At 39.1% G+C, this 17,974-nt stretch overlaps 1 protein-coding gene across 3 annotated transcripts in view; it reads right to left on the reverse strand.

Moving 5' to 3' along the window:
• Positions 1–17,974, reverse strand: part of hmcn1 (hemicentin 1) — a 607,098-nt gene that overhangs the window by 73,741 nt on the left and 515,383 nt on the right. For all 3 annotated transcript variants that reach the window (XM_087990747.1, XM_043699541.2, XM_087990748.1), the window contains exons 81-86: positions 17,162–17,431; positions 16,130–16,320; positions 13,643–13,856; positions 10,706–10,840; positions 9,183–9,370; positions 6,270–6,351 (exon numbers count right to left, since the gene is read on the reverse strand). In XM_087990747.1, the coding sequence (XP_087846873.1) occupies positions 6,270–6,351; positions 9,183–9,370; positions 10,706–10,840; positions 13,643–13,856; positions 16,130–16,320; positions 17,162–17,431 (1,080 nt within the window). The remainder of the gene's footprint in view (positions 1–6,269; positions 6,352–9,182; positions 9,371–10,705; positions 10,841–13,642; positions 13,857–16,129; positions 16,321–17,161; positions 17,432–17,974) is intronic.

Genomic DNA, 17,974 nt, shown 5'->3' on the forward strand with positions numbered 1-17,974 from the left:
ATGAGCTTAACATTTTTTAATACAAGATACCTTCAAGTTATGCATTAACACAACTTCTGAGTATAGAGTTAAAGACACAGTTGTTAGGGGAGTTGATATAGTGAATCTCAGCAAATTGTCCAAGATGAAGAATGTTGTAGAGCAGACACTAAAGAGAGTAGGTATGGAGATGTTCCAATTAATGCACTTTGAAGACAAAAGCACAGATATTATATCATAGAGGGGAGTATTTGTTTTAAATCGGTATTGCTGATAATCACATTGCAACATTTCAAAACCAAAATGATTCATGAAACAGGATGTGTTAAAAAAAATTATGATTCAGAGTTATTGTGCCAGTTCCAAATGAGCTCTGTTACATGCTTTCTGTATTCATATAGAATATTTGGCATGTCACAACTGATGGCAATGCTGGACAGTGGTCATCAAATAAATGTGAAGTCACAACCTATGGATACGATTTCAAGGAATGCATTCTTTACAATATTATGAAGTCATCTTCCTCAGCAGTCCCGTTGGATTGAGGTTGATTTCTTACACTGCAGTTCAATGGCTTCTGAGATGACCAGTAAATCCAATGTGTGATCTGTAGTCTCTGCAATATGCTTAATGAGTTAGACATGTTGATTTGGCCATTTTTACATTGTGTGTTCCTGATGGTATCTCTCAATATCCTTCCTGAATGAATCTTTTCCATTTTGATTAATCACAGGCCAGGGTCTTCCATGGGTTTGCTGGGATGTTTGACCTCTTTGGGGATGCTTTGAGAACATCAAGAAAATTTCTGTTGTCTTTCTGGAAATCACCAACAGCAATCTAGTTCTGACTAAAGCAGTTACTGTGAGAGTCTGGTGTTAGCTATACAGATGACATGGCCTACCTAGCAGAGCTGTCTTTGAGTGATTAGTACTTGATAACTAGGCATGTTGGCTGGGGAGAGAACACTGCTGCTGGACCTTCTTTCTTGCACTAGATTCAGAGAATCTTGTGAAGATACCACATGTGGTATTGTTCCATTGCTTGCAGGGACCTGCTTTACATTATCCAAGTCTCCAAAGCATATAGGAGCATGGGAATCACTGGTGGCTGGTAACCACGACCTTAGGGTGAGGTTTGAGATCCTAGGCTTCAAAGATCCTTTTCCACAGATGAATGTTGTGCTGGAACTTTGGAGGTAATGATGAATTTTGTTGTCTATGTCTACCTTCATTAAAGGAAGCTTTAGAAAATGTTTCCCAGGATCTCACAAAGTAATGGCAATGATAAAATAGGAATCCCAGCAATGGTTAACATGACTGGCTCTAAAGATAATTAGCATATTATAATTTGAGCAATCTTCCATCCATTCACCCAGCTGTTCTTATAATCTAACCATATATTACTATTAAGCTTGTGACTCATGCATGCCCTGACTACAAAACTTTATCTCAGTATCTTTTTTAAAATTTCATAAAATTATTGTTTGGTTAGCAAACTGGTTTCAACTGTAATTGAGAGATCATAAAGCTGTTAACACCTAGGTGAAGGAGCAAAACAAAGTGGAAAAACAGAACCCTTTTTCATTTTAAAAGCTGAAATTGAAAGTAAATAAAGCTTCTGAGCAGAAACAAAACCCAAAAAGAGAAAATAAAAAGTGAAATAGATTGATAACGTAGAAGAGTATTAGAACGTACAGGAGGAAGACTGGTCAGATAGGTTGAGAATGACAAGTGGAATTCAATTGGGATAAGTGCAAGATGATATACTTGGGCAGGACAAATAAGGGAAGGGAATATATGATGAATGGTGGGAACCTGGGAAGCACCGAGGATCAGAGGGACCTTGGTCTGCAAATCCACCAATCCATTCAGGTAGTGGGGCAGGTGGATGAAGTGGTTAAGAAGACATGTGGGATATCTGTCTTTAAGCAGTGGCACAGAGTTTAAGAGCCAGAGAGAATATGCTGAAGCTGCATCAAAAGTTGCGTGAGCCACAAACAGAATCCACATTATAGGAGCGAAAAGATAGCACTGGAGAAGGTGCAGAGGAGATTTACTAGAATGTTGCCTGGGCTGGAGAGTTTTAATTATGAAGAGAGATTGGATAGACTGGGGTTGTTTTCCTTAGAGCAGAGGCGCCTGAGGGAGAACATGACTGAGATATATAAAATTAAGAGGGACTTGGAAAGGAATGAGCTTTTCTCTTTTGTGGAGGGGGTATAATGATTGTTTGGGGGGAGTGTAATGCATAGATAATGCAAGGTAAAAGGTAGGAGGAATAAAAGGGATGCAAGGAAAACTATTCTCACTCAGAAGATGGTAACTGTCTGCAACTCACTACCTGTAAGGGTGTAACAGGCAGAAACCCTCAACATTTAAGTAATATTTAGATGTATACTTGTGATGCTAAGATACACAAGGCTATAGGCCAAATGCTGGAAAGTGGGATTGGAATAGTTAGACAGTTGTTTTCAACAGGCACAGAATCAATGGACCAAAGGGCCTTTTTCTGTGACATGAAGAACAATAACTAAGCAAGTGCACAACGATGATTAGTGGACTTCTTTGATTTCATGATTTCATTTATAAATTCAATGATCAATTAGGTTGAAAAATGTATGCTTTTAATTTTGCATTGTGGTCAAGCAAATGCTGTGATAGTTCATGATAAGGAAAGGCAAAGTGCAAGACTTGGTGAGTAGGTAATTGGGATTGAAATCACTGGTATTGAAGTAGTTTGAAATTTCCACTGACAGCCTGGGTGGAAAAGGACCTTCTCCTTTTTGTGCTCCTCCTTCTGAGCTGCTTACCATGTAATTAGTGACAAGGGCTTGTCCTTCAACACGGTAAGGTTGTGCAATATGTAGAAGATGATATAATTTTTGACACATCTGAGAAGTACTGTAGGGCTTCTCCACAGTGATCAGGTAGCAGAAGCATTTAAGCATCCTGTTTTGCTCTCCTTACTTGATGTTATTACACCAAAGGCAGTTCATAGAAGGTCCATTAGATTAATTCCACTGAAGAAAGGCTTCTCTTATGTGGATTAATTGAGCAGTTTAGGCCTTAGTTCTTAAGAGTTTATAAGAGCGAGGGGACAGCTATTTGAAGTATATAAGATGCTAAAGGGGCTTGACAATGTGGACATAGAGTTTCCAGTTGTGGGCAATCTAGAATGAGAGATCATAGTTTTTGGGTAAGTAATGGCATATTCAAAACAGAGATAAGGAGAATTACCTCTCAAAGTGTCCTGAACCTGTGGAATTCACTACCAGAGTGTGTGGGACACTGAATAAGTTTAAGGATAGAGACAAATCTTATGTTCGTAATGGGTTAAAGGGTTATAGAGAATGAGCAGGAGGCTGGAAAATAAATAAAATATAAAATATGAAAATAGAATATACAATATAAAATAAATATATAAAGATAAATATAAAATAAATATATAAATATAATTATAAAATAGCAGAGTAGGTTCCAGGGGCTGAACTGCTTATTGCTGCTCCTACTTCTTATAGAACAAACAATGCTTCAGTAGAGGCACAATACATGGACCTGTCATAAACAAACATTTTGAAAGAAACTGCTTTGAATCTCTAGGTCATTGCAAGGATTGACCATCAGGTAATTCCCTTGCAATCCCTTCCTCTGTCCTTTTGCTGCTGGAGTGTCTACCATCTCAATATATTTGACGCGAGAAAAATATTTTAATTGTTACCTTTATATTATATTTCATGTGAACAAATTGTTACAGACTGCATTTGGCTGGACGAATGGGACTTTAGTTTTAATTTGAGCCTAGGTTGCATCAGACCTCCAGCGCTCTCAGGTTCCCCATCATTCACTCCACTGACAGCCTGCCCATCATTTTTGCTGCCTCCTATATTTCCACTCCTCCTATTGGTCTTTAAAGACTCTGTTCCAGGCTCAGTATACATCCTAAACAATGAAAAGATCTTGATGATAAATTGCCAATAAGATTAACAAAGATTACTGGGCTTTCAGCCACAACAGTGAAAGATGTCTTTACAAAGTAATATAAAGTGAAGAAAAACTGCTAGTCCTTGTGGGATGGAGGTTGTGAAAATTACTGGAAGAAATATGGAGCAGAGGAAACAACAGAAAAGAGAGCCAGAAAAATGTTACGGCACAAAGCCTTTTCTCTTTAAAGGAACCAGGTGGTGCTAGGAGTGTAGATACCTTCAGGCAATGCTTTACTTTAGCATGGGCATCCCGCCAGTCTGGGGCCAGAGTGGAAATCACCACCAGCTAGGTATTTGCAGCAGCAGTTAACAGGAAACATCAGCCACTTGGATGGAAACTTGTCAAAATGCTTCAGCCTTACACAATTCAAGACCAATTTATGACATAACAAGACCTTTTACAAGAAAAGGGATGACAAGCTTGAAGGCTGACTGCCAAGTTTCAGAATAAGGTTTGCCACGTCACCATAGGATGATAAAATTTTATATGGAGTCTGAAAGCGATTTAGTTAATCCTGAATCTACTGTTTTAAATTGAAGTGAAGAAAGCTGAGGGCTGAGTTGGCTAAGATAGATTGGGAAATGAAAATAATTTATGTTAAGCAACAGCTAGCAATCAGAAAATTTACACCTATCTTGCAACAAATACACATTACTGTAGCACACACAGATCCACATTTAAAACTTGATTTCAGATGCAAAACTTAGTGCCTGGTGTCTTGTCTTCTGTGGTACCTTTATCATTATAAAATACCAGTGATTTCAATCCCAATTACCTAATCACCAAGCCTTGCACTTTGCCTTTCCTTATCATGAACTATCACAGCATATGTTCACATTTATATTTATTTTTATTCACTCATGGGACATGGCCATCACAGGCTAGGCCGGTATTTATTGCCAATGCCCAGTTGCCCTCAAGAAGGTAGTGGTGAGCTGTCTTCTTAAACTGCTGCAGTCCAAGTGCTGTAGGTAGATCCACAATACTCGAAGTAGGGAATTCCAGGATTTTGACTTGACCACACTGAAGGAATGGTGTTTCATTTCCAAATCTGGATGGTGAGTGGTTTGGAGGTGAACTCTCAAATGGTGGTGTTCCCATGACTTTGCTGCCCTTGTCCTTCTAGATTGAAGTGGTCGAGGGTTTGGAAGATGCAGTCTAAAGGGCCTTGGTGAATTTCTACAGTGCATCTTATGTATGGTATATAGAGCTGGTACTGAGCATTGATTGTTTAGGGAGTGGATGTTTATAGATGTGGTGCATTTTTCTCCTGGATGCTGCCAAGCTTCATGATTGCTGTTGGAATTGACTCATCCAGGCATGTGGAATATTCCATCACATTCTTAACTTGTACCTTTTAGACAGTGGACAAGGCTTTGGGAGGATGGTCAGGAGCTGAGTTACTCACTGCAGCATTCCAAACTTCTGACCTGCTCTTGTAACCACTGTACATACATGACTAGTCCAGTCAGTTTCTGCTCGTTGGTATCCCTCAGGATGCTGATAATGGGGATTCAGCGATGGGAGTGCCATTGAATATCAAGGTGCAATGGTAAGCTTGCCTTTTGTTGGAGATGGTCATTACCTGGCAGTTGTGTGGCATGAATGTTACTTGCCACTTTTCAATCCAAGCCTGAATGTTGTCCAGGTGTTGCTACATTTGGATGTGGACTGCTTCAGTATCTGAGGAATCAAGATGCTGAACACTACAGGAACTGGTCAACATTCCCACTTTAGACTGTATGGTAGAGGAAAGGTAATTGATGATGCGGCTGAACATGGTTGGACTTGGACTAAATAGAAAGGCCCTATATAAATTGACTGGTCAGTTTGTGACTGCAGAGCACAGTGTTGAATACTGATTCAGTGCCACCTTGGATCCATAGTTATTGATGAAGCAATAGGAGACTTGAGCATTAGTTCAATATACAGGGAGATTAGAGGTTTGCTTGCAATCCATGATAATAATTTGAATTTTCTGTAACAGGATTGTGAAAGTCTTATGGAATCATTTGGATATGCCTGAAAAGATCCACAAGAAAACAATATAATCTGTTGGACATAAATAAATATGAGTCAACCTTCAAAGACCATTCATGAATGAAGTATATCCTACACATGATATCCATTGTGGCTCAGACTGATTTAAGATTAATCACCTGATTTAGTGAAGTACTGTAATTAAAATATTGCAATGTCCATTTAAGAAAATTCCCTCATTGTGGTTAAAACACTATAGTTTATTTTGCATTTATTAGTGTTTTCATTACAAATTGCTTTTATGTAAATGCAATAATGTAGACTTACTTTGCAGAGTTAGGGTTACACTGCGTTCAACCACACCAGCATCATTGGTAGCAATACACTTATAGTCCCCTGCATCTTCATTCTAAGATGGAATAGAAAGATACAAAACAGAGTAAGTCCAGATTTAAGAATTTCAAATACACATTCAGGTTTGCAGTGTTTAAATGTCCTACATAAATATTGCCCTTTAGATCTCAAAGTGAATCTTGTAGCAATTGTACCAAGCACATCAGATTAACATCTTTGGAAAGATCTTTGGAAAGAATTCAATGCCAATCAACAATTTAATTTTCTGGCTAAACAAAGTGTTTAGGAGAAAAAATGTTCTGATTAAATGGCATCCCATAGTAATTTTCAAATGCTTGGAATAATTTTTGTTTGTAAAGTATCTAAATTACTGTCCTGATGGAAACCAACCATTTTCAGGTTTGACAAATCTATGGGAATTTTGAGACAATGTATCTAGTGGAATTGAGAGGGATGGTGTCAGTGGATATGGTTTACTTAGACTTTTAGAAGGCCTTTGATAAAGTCCCAAAAATAAGATTAGCATTTCAAATTAAAGTACATGGGATAAGGGGTAGTGTACTGATGTATATAGAGAATTGGTTGGCAGACAGGAAATAAAGAACAGGAATAAACAGATCTTGTTTGGAGTGGGAGGCAGTAACTCGTGGTGTACCACAAGGATCAGTATTTGGCCCACAGCTATTCACAATATATTTATTAATGATACAGACAAGAGAACTAAATGCATTATCCCCAAGTTTGCAGACAACACAAAGCTGAGTGGAAGGGTAAAGTGTAAGGAGAATGCAGAGTTGCTTTAGTGAGATTTGGACAAGTCGAGTGAATGCCAAAACATGGCAAGTGAAGCATAATGTGAATGGATGAGAGATTGTCCAGTTTGGTAACAAAAACAGGAAGTCAGTTTATCATCCGAATGGTGATAGATTGGTGAAAAGGTACATTTTCACAATGTTTACCAATACCAGAGTAGTCCTCACCAAATTGAATAAAGCTGCTTATGATGAAGGAGCATCTTTCCCATCTGTAGACACCCCAGAAACCTTTCACAAAGGAAGGTGATATAGAAGCATAGAAAATAGTAGTGTGCCTTTCAACCCTGCTTCACCATTCAATATAATCATCATAGATTAGAGAAATTGTACAACAAGACCTTGATGTCCATGTACATTAATTGAGATTTGAGTACAAGAGCAGCGATGTCTTACTGCAAGTGTATAGCGCTTTGGTGAGACTACACTTAAGTATTGTGTGCAGTTTCGGTCTTCTTAGCTAATGAAGAATGTTCTGAATATGGAGAAAGTCCAACAATGGTTTACCAGACTGATTACTGGGATGGCAGTATGAAGAGTGACTGGATTTGTTAGGATTATATTCACTCGAGTTTTGAGAATTATGGGAGCAATCTCAGAAATGTACAAATTGTTTTAGGACTAGACAGGGTAAATGCAGGGAAGATGTTCCTGATGACTGGGGAGTCTAGAACCAGAATCACAATCTAAGGATAAGGAATAAGCCATTTAAAAGAAACTTCTTCTCCACAGAGAGTGGTGAGCCTGTGGAATTCTCCACTGCAGAAAGCAGTTGAGGCCAAAACATTGAATGTTTCCACGAAGGGGTTAGATTTTCTTTTAGGGCTAAACAGATCAAAAGGTATAGGATAAAAATGGGAACAGGGCACTGAGTTGGATGATCAGTCATGATCATATTGAATGGTGAAGCAGGATTGAAAGGCACACTACAATTTTCTATGCTTCTATATCACCTTCCTTTGTGAGAGGTTTCTGGAGTGCCTACAGATGGGAAAGATGCTCCTTCATCATAAACAGCTTCGTTCGTTTTGGTGAGGACTACTCTGGTATTGGTAAACATTGTGAAAATGTACCATCGCTCCATATGTTTCACATTTTTCCTATTAAATATTTTCCTGGGAGTGTGTGGTCCCAAATCAGACAGCACAACAGCTTGTTTTACAGATCCTAATGAAATTACCAGAGCTAATGCACTGGACACCCCTCCATAAGTAAGATTACTAGAACACTTCTGGAGAGAGGAACATTTAAGTGGACTCCAAGACAGACATTTTTATTCTGTTCAATTATTCTTATGTAACCATGGGCTGAATTTTACCAAAGTTTGATGAACTGTCAATTCCAGGAGTTTCCTGTAGGATTTCTCTCTGCCCATGCACTCCACAAGGACACCTCTCACCAAGGCTCATGACGCACCACTCTCACAATTGCATGCAGCCACTTTCCTGAATTTCTCTCACCACCCCCAGAACTCCTAGACTTCTAAAACTACATGCCATTGCACTTTGTACTCACTCGCCTGGAAAGCTCACCACTTTGACCCCACCAAGCCCAGGCATGAGACAACTCCACGGTGTCATTAAAAACCTCATTCAAATATACAAACAGGCCAACAAACAGGAGCAACAGGCCAATTTATTGGAAACATTTGAAAACAACTGAAGTTTGGAGGAATCCACCAATGCTACCTGTACTGTGGTGTCTCTGGCAAGAGAGCATCTGGCTCCTCCATGGATAGGTTTGCAGCTGCCATGAAAAGCCAAGTTGAGCACAGTCAGTGTTTGCTAAATAAACACACTCAAGTGCTCTAGCCATCAATGCTCAGCATTTTAAAACATATGTTTACTTTTCATCATCTGCTCTATGGGTGACTGTCACTTTAGCTGTAGCTACAAAAATGAAAGTAAGGACGCTATAGCCAAACAATTTTCTAACTCTTTCCTATCCACTGGAAAATCTGAGCCATCGTTTTTAATCAGTGCCATAATATTTAGCTTGATTATTAGTTTTAAGATGATATCACTTATTTTATACTGACTATCCAGTTGATTCTACTATCTAATGCTTGACTTACCACTGTGCCGTAGATTGCCAGTGAGCCATTGTGGAGCTGCCGGATCCTATTGGTGATTTGAATGTGAATTCCCTTCTTACTCCACTGGATTGTAGGAGGCGGATCTCCTCGGACCTCACAGTTTAGGATAGCATTGCCTCCAAGAGGCTCAATGCGGTTTGGATTGAAGTCACCAAAGATTGGAGGTTCTGAGAAGATAGTAGATGGTATTTACATTCAACAAATATATGATAGAATTCATGGATGAATGACAGACCATGAGATTAAAGCATCATGTGAAGAATTGATAAAACAAATTGAGTGAGAGATTGTACTTTTATTTATAGTTCTCCTTAAAAACAATATTTGTAATTTTACTAAATTTTGTAGGTCTTTCATGCATAGGATGCATTTGTGGTGGCCAAGGGTTCTTGTTAGACATTTATATTGGGAATTTACCTCTAAAATATACAAGCTGTTTACAAAACAATTGAAGAGCCAGTGCTAAGAATATCAATAAAACTCTCCCTTCAACTCAACCTGAACTGTTTGCACAAGAATTAGTGACTGTTCAATTGTGGCCCTTTTTAATTTTGTTGTAATGGAGTTATACTGCATCAGTTGTACTGAGACGATGGTGGTACAACGGTAATGTCACAGACTTACCAAACCAGAGGCCCAGGCTAATGGGGCCACAGGTTCAAATCTCATCATTGCAGAACCTGGTGTTTAAATTCAAACAATAAAATAATTGGGAATTGAAAGCTAATCTCAGTAATGATGACGATGAAACTACCATTGATCGTTGTAAAAACTCAGCTGATTCATTAATGTCTCTCAAGGAAAGAAATCTGCCATTCTTTGATCGATATGCTGTTTGGGGATAGACTGGATGAACCAGTTAGACTTTCTTCTACATCCATTACGAAACTAGCCATTCTATTAACTTTCCAGAAATGTCTGTATCCTGTGATTATATGGAAAGAGAACAAAACTTACGAATGCAAGATTCAGAAGACTGTTCATGCCTTCATCTTAGACAGGCAGGAGGATGGAAGGACTCAGCAAGCCAGGCAGCATCAGGAGGTGCAGACGTCAATGTTCCGGGTGTAACCCTTCTTCAGGAACTGAAAAAGGGTTACACCCGAAACATTGACTTCTGCACCTCCTGATGCTGCCCGGCTCACTGTGTTCCTCCAGCCTCCTGCCTGTTTACTTTGGATTCCAGCATCTGCAGTTTTTTTGCCTCATGTCTTTCTCTTGGCAGGCACCCAGTCACTTAGATGGACCATTTTTGAGAAGCTGATGTGCACCTGAAACCTCAAATCAGCCTTCTCTTTAAAAATGCTAATTGCTTTCTGCTGCATAACTTCAGCATCTCCTGTATTCATTGCAATATTTAAGCCAACTCATTTGCAATTAATCTTCATATTCTATAAATATAATTCAAACAAATTAAATTGGAATGAAAAACGCTTAAAAGGTTGACTTGTGCAAAATTAAAGGGAGTCAGTACAATTCAAAAGCATTCCTCCCTAGCTTACCTTTGACATATACAGATCCAATGGCTTTGATAGATCCCACCTTATTTTCTGCTGTGCAAACATATGTACCCGAGTCATCCTTTGACACCTTTTCAATTACCAGTTTGCTCTGTCCACTGGCATTATTGTATTGGGCTGCAAAAATAAAAGATCTTTGTTTTTCAGAAAAATATTTGATTGGTTTCTCACTTCTGAATAATACATTGTTTCAGACTGATTTGTAAAAATTATAACTTGTGAAATTTGATTTACTGAATGAGTTAACTTTGTGTTTTCACAGAATCAAACCAGCCTTTTGGAGAAGGTGGATTGGCACTTTCAAAGGTCCATTGTCTGGGACCCTGGAAGTTCCTCATCTTTTAACTATCTGTCAAAGTCTTTTCAAAAGTTACCTATGGAGTCAGTTTGCTCAAACTTTTCTGTTAGAATATTGCAATTCCTGACAACTCTAGCCCTAGAAAATTTCCTTGGTGACAAAAGAACTTTTGTTCTCTATAACTTTTGTTAGCAATTTAAAATCCATGATGTCTGGTTATTAAGCCACTCACCAGAGAGAACGGTTTTTCTCTATTTATTTCATCAAAGCCCATCATCTTGAAAACCTCTACCAGGTGACAGCTTAGTATATCTGTTCCATCTTCTCCTCCAAATTAAAGTTAGGGGACTCTTAGGGGACTTACTCTGCACCTTTTAAAAGAATTTGATATTTTTCCTGAGGTAAGCTCCCCAGGATTTTCCAGCTGAGACATAACCATTCAAAACTATTCTTTTCCAAGCCACCCAACCTCTTCCCCTCTTTTTGTGAGCATAGTGACTCCCGGTTGAACGTTCTTCTGCAGGTGTCTGCAAAATTGTGGTTCTTCACTTAGACTGTTATTTTTTGTGTCTGCCTATGCAGAAAGAAGTCATAACTTTTTTTGACATAGCAGACCCCTATCTTGTTCTTGTCTGAAAATTTCACACAAACTCCAGTCATAATCCTTGGTGCAAACCAATGCTTGCTGTTCAACATGTAATGTTTCGTAATGAAGTGAAATTTAACAAGAAAACCAAAAGGTGAGGATGCCAGCGAGTGCCTCAAAATATATTTAATAATTTAAAAATCAAACTTATTTTCACCATTGCCACTTGAGAACAAGTAATTTGAAATGCTGTTTCAACAGAAGAAGAAAACACAAACTCAAACTACTCAATGATAAATTTTACAAAAATGTGATCAACAATTGGAATTGGTTTCCAGAAAAATCACTTAATGAATCATTTTGAATAATTAAGTTGCAAAATAAGGGGGAGTTGAAACTTTATTGCTGGAACAGCACAGCAGGTCAGGCAGCATCCAGGGAACAGGAGATTCGACGTTTCGGGCACAGGCCCTTCTTCAGGAAGGGCCTGTGCCCGAAACGTCGAATCTCCTGTTCCCTGGATGCTGCCTGACCTGCTGTGCTGTTCCAGCAATAAAGTTTCAACTTTGATCTCCAGCATCTGCAGACCTCACTTTCTCCTCAAATAAGGGGGAGTGCAAAGCTGTTCATTGACTTTCCTATCTGTAACACCAGTATCATGTCAGTAATTGGGACTTTTCTCCCACTTCTCCATTCCAAGTACAGGAATATCCCAGTTAATGATAGCAGCCATTAATCTCCCATTATAGAACATAGAATATAGAAAAATACAGCGCAGTACAGGCCCTTTGGCCTTCGATGTTGCGCCGATCCAAGCCCACCTAAACTACACTAGCCCACTATCCTCCATATGCCCATCCAATGCCTGTTTAAATGCCCATAAAGAGGACTTAATTCTGTCTGAGATCTAAGTAACCACCACCTTCTAAGTGCTGATTAGTGAGGAACAATAAATGCTGACCTTTCCATCCCATGAATGAATATATAAAAGCAAAGGGTGATGGTTTTGATGCACCAGCAGACTAATAGCATCTTTAGTTTGAACAATTTCTCCAATTCAGTTTCAGTAAGTAGATTACTTTAGATTACTTAAAGTAATCTACTTACTTACTTACGCCAGTGGGCGACACGGTGGCACAGTGGTTAGCACTGCTGCCTCACAGCGCCTGAGACCTGGGTTCAATTCCCGCCTCAGGCGACTGACTGTGTGGAGTTTGCACGTTCTCCCCGTGTCTGCGTGGGTTTCCTCCGGGTGCTCCGGTTTCCTCCCACATTCCAAAGATGTGCAGGTCAGGTGAATTGGCTATGCTAAATTGCCCGTAGCGTTAGGTAAGGGGTAAATGTAGGGGTATGGGTGGGTTGCGCTTCGGCGGGTCGGTGTGGACTTGTTGGGCCGAAGGGCCTGTTTCCACACTGTAATCTAATCTAATCTAAAAAAAATCTAATCTAAGTACTGTACATCTTTTTTTAAAATGACTGGATATTTTTTCCTGGTTCCCCAAACTTCACATTCATTGGGTGGTTCACAGCATTATCCAATTGGTCTACCTCAGAGGGAAGCAGCCGCAGCAATGGAATCAACAAGATCAAGTACAGAGTCATAGAGATCTACAGCATGGAAACAGACCCTTTGGTCCAAATCGTCCATGCTGACCAGATATCCTAATCTAATCTAGTCCCATTTGCCAGCACTTGGCCCATATCCCTCTAAACCCTTCCTATTCACATACCCATCCTGATGCCTTTTAAATGTTGTAATTTTACCAGCCTCCACTACTTCCTCTGGCAGCTCGTTCCATACATGCATCATACTCTCCGGAAGTTGTCCCTTTTAAATTTTTCACCTCTCATCCGAAACTTACATCTAGTTATTCTTTCAATATAGTATGCTGAGGAAGTACAATTTTGAGATTATGAGGATGAAATTGATCTTATACTGTAACGTGAAATGAATGTCAATGGAAAATCAAATCTGCCAGAGTGGATATCTAGTTGCTAACACTCAGTTTGTGCTATCATCAAAGCAAGTTCTTACCTGACTTAATGCTGTTGTTGAATGTCCAGATGATTTTGGGAGTAGGAATACCATTTGCTGCACAGTTCAATGATAGACGTTCCCCTTTGTTTAAAGATGCATCTCCTGGCAATTCGGTAAATGCTGGATGAACATAAACTGTCAGGCTGAAGGTCTTGGTGTCCTGGCCAGCCATATTGGTAGCTACACAAGTGTAGTTACCAGTGTCATCGGGCTGAAGGGAACAAAATAAAATTACAAACATGCATTTGGCAGATGCAATATAAAGTCAACACAAACAGAAAATCTTGGTTTCTCCTTACTTATGCTCCCTGTCATCCCCTCTAGTCAAGGAAATAAAACAATCTGAGATAACAATATCCCCACAGGTACTGTTGATGTTAATTGATAATCCACATAACAGGAGGTTCACTATTCTTTTCCAAGAGAGTGCTCTGAGGCCAGGCAAATTTTCCCCTTAAATGTATGATGATCCCCACCTATGATTTTATTTCAATTGCATCCTCTTTCCTCCACTGTATAAAACAAAAGAATGTATTAAGTTCATTTTATACCACTGTGGTAAAATCTGCCTTGTGGCTGGTTGGAATGTTACATAGTTCGTAAAATGTGTAAAATACAATACATTTTGTATTACAAAATTGCATTTCTCGTAACATAAAAATGAACCCAAAGATCTATCACTGTTGACGGAATCAAAGTTTTACTTTTGGTCTAAGTGGAACCAAGCTGGGAGGAGATAAATTTTGTGAAGTAACTGAATTCCCAGAGTTAGAGCAGTAAGTTCTTTAAAGTGCCCTGGTTTAATTGTTCAATTGCTAGGCAGCTTCTGGTGCATGCTTTAGTGATATCTCCCAGTTAAATCTTATAATTATTTAATTCCCTTAGCAGAGAATAATGGTTATTTTTAAAATAGTCTGTCTTGTGGTCCTGTGCTGCAAGCATTTTGGTGAGGCTCATGGAATGAGGCTACGTTAAAAAGTTTAGTCTGTCTAATTGACTTGGAATTTGATTGGTTCATGCAAAGCAAGTTATAAGTAATGGTGCATTGTTAGCACAGGCCAATGAGGAAGCCAAGTGGAATTCTATATTCATTGGTTCAGTTAGACATATTTGATTAGTACGCTTTTTTTATTGGTTCAATACGAAGATTAAAACAAATCATATTTAATTACTATTAGTTTCAAAGATGAGTTTTATATAAATTAGTTACATATCAAAGACTGACTGACTATTTAATCATTTGTTTTAAAATTTACATATTTCATAATGTTTTGAGACATTTTAGTGAAGTGAGAGACAGAGTGCCAGGGTCTGAAAAAAAGAGAAAGATATGGGCAACATGGTGGCTCAGCAGTTAGCACTGCTGCCTCACAGTGTCAGGGACCCAGGTTCGATTCCAGCCTTGGTGGACTGTCTGTGTGGAGTTTGCACATTCTCCCCATGTCTGTGTCGGTTTCCTCCCACAATCTAAACATGTGTGGGTTAGGTGAATTGGCCATGCTAAATTGCCCAGAGTGTTCAAGGAGGTTAGATGCATTAGTCAGGTGTAAATATACAGTTGAGAGTGTGGTGCTGGAAAAGCACAGCGGGTTAGGCAGCATCTGAGGAGCAGGAGAACTGAGGTTTCGGGCAAAAGCCCTTCATCAGCACCACACAGGCAATTCTAATTTCCAGCATCTGCAGTCCTCACTTTTGCCTAGGGATAACATAGGGTAGGGGAATGGGTCTGCGTGGGTTACACTTCAGAGGGTCAGTGTGGACTTGTTGGGCTGTCGGGATTCTATGATTCTACAGAAATAGGAATCAGAAATTTTGAAATTGTCATCTTATTTGCAACTTTAAAAACAAAATCACCATTTTTAAGGCTCCTTGTAACTTTAATTTATCTGATCTAGTAGGATTAATAAAGCTATTGCATAAAAATTCTAATTTTGCAAATTTGTTGAAATGAGTCAGCTATTGGGAGGAAACCATGATTGTAACAAATTTTTCTGAAAGCTCGTCATTATTGTAAATAGTAACCACAGCAGTTAATTTGCACACAACCAGTTCATAATGATGAGATCATTTTTAAGTGATTTTAGGCAAAAGTCCAGCGATAACTCTCTGCCGGTATTTGAGTGTAATATGGAATCTTTTACATTCATCTGACCTAGCAGTTGGGAGCTATGTTCAATGTCTCAGTTGACAGGCAGCACCTCCAACAATGCATCACTGAAGTATCAGACATGATTATTCTGCTGATATCCTAGAGTGGGACATAAAGCAGCAACTTTCTTATCCCAAGATGGGAATGCTACCAACTGAGCCAAGGCTGAGTTCAAGTCCTGAGGTTCATGATGTTTTGCAGTCCAGCTGTCTTTAATTAATTTCATAGTTTTCTAAGAATTTAATGAAAATAATCTCTGAAATGCACTGGTGTAACTAAACATTTCAACCTGCAAATGACAGTTAATGACATTTGAAGCTTATCTCTAATCTTACCATGGTGTTTTCCACGATGAGTTCTCCTGACAGCATCAACCTGTATTTTCTTGGTATATTGTGCAAGACTTTGCCATCTTTCTTCCAGGTAATCACTGGCTCAGGAACACCATCAGCAATGCATGGTAATGTTGCCTGCGATTCTTTAACTACAGTATATTCAATGTCTGTTGTATGAATAGTTGGTGGGACTGTAAAAGGCAGAGTGAATAAACAAATACAAATTATTGCTTTCACAGAACAGCCTATTGTTAATCATAAATTCACTAGATGGACTGACATCATAGTTGAGATGTCTAGTTCATCTTATGGTGCAGGCCCATGTCCTTATCAAACTGTAACATGAAACCATTTGAACTTGTACTTTGTGAAAGGCTGGAATTTCTCAGGTATCCAAGTCATTAGATAGGAAGTTGTAAGCACAAGACCACACCATGGAATCACTGCAAAACTCAACTAACTTTACCCTTGCATGTTTATTTCCATAGAAGCTGCTGGCACATTTTGAGAGAGACAAACCTCTAATAGCTTTAGTGCAGGGTCCAACCTCTGCAGGTAAGGTGAAAATGAGGGAATCTTTAGGAGAACTGTACAGAAAGATTGGCCTTAGTTGGGTTCTTTTGTGTGAGCAATTGGAGAATTAATATTTCGGATGAAAAAACAAAAGTTGTTTCATAAATATTTGCTTTTAGTAAGCCTATAAATAGTGATGCTTTTAAGGGCAACTGGTTACAACAACGAACAGGACCTGCATGGAGAATGATTTGTACACTCACATAAAAATTATAGTGATAACCTATTGAAGTCATAGGATCCCCGTGTTTCAAAGATTCCACAAAGGCAACAACGACTTGTTGTAGGTGGGAACAAGGTGTTTAAGATTCTCCTTTTCCATCTTACTTGCACAGTGCCTCATTCATGCCTGAAAATTGCCACAGCAAATCTGTCGAGATATTCCTCTATTCACACTATTTTAGTAAGAACTCCAACCGATCGAAAAATAAAGATAGCAGACCTAAACATAATACTTACTGTGAACAGTCAAAACCATGACAGAGCTGCGAGAACCTGCAAGATTGGATGCTGTACAAGTGTATCGTCCAGTGTCTCTTGGTTGGACAAATGCAATCTGCAGAGCTCCAGTACTGAGGATCCTCTGGCGAATGCTCTCTGTAACTGGTTGTCCATCTTTGTTCCAGGTGACTTCAGGCATTGGGTAGCCCTTAGCCTCACAGAGCATGGTGACTGATTTATCCAAAGCAACAATATAGTTCTTAGGATGGGCCATTATCACTGGAGGAACTAAAATTAAGTCTTCGGTTAGATTACAAAATGATTTAATACAATACGTAATACAATATCCTATAAAATATTTTAAGATGGAAGAGATAAAGGTGTGTGGGAGGCTGACCATCATTTCATGATCTGTCACATAAGTATTATTATGCACATAAGTATTATTATGCACTGAATGGAGTGCATTGTAAGTTTCATGGTTAATGGGAGTCTGGAATAGGAAGCATGTTGCAGGTACTCCTTTTATGATCTCATGCAGTGGTCACCCAGCCAGTGCAGCATCTTCACCAGGTTGGTGCAAATGTTGAGGGTGATGCTCAATGAATTATAGAGACATGGCTCTAGTTATCCTGTACTACAGAGATAGATTTGTGCAGTCCTTATCTGCAGGGCATGCCACTCGTGACTGTTCTCAGAGTAAAGGACCTGTTTTGCTCATGTTCCCAACATAGATCACTTCCAGAAAGAATAATGTGCACAGCTGCTATTGGAATGTCAGTCTTTGTAACCACCCTCTTTAAGGAGAACTCAAGCTTCTCCATCGACTCA

The sequence above is a fragment of the Chiloscyllium plagiosum genome, unplaced genomic scaffold, assembly GCF_037043375.1.
Source record: "Chiloscyllium plagiosum isolate Xiang-an unplaced genomic scaffold, Cpla_swu_hap1 HiC_scaffold_9, whole genome shotgun sequence".
Classification (NCBI taxonomy): Eukaryota; Metazoa; Chordata; class Chondrichthyes; order Orectolobiformes; family Hemiscylliidae; genus Chiloscyllium; species Chiloscyllium plagiosum.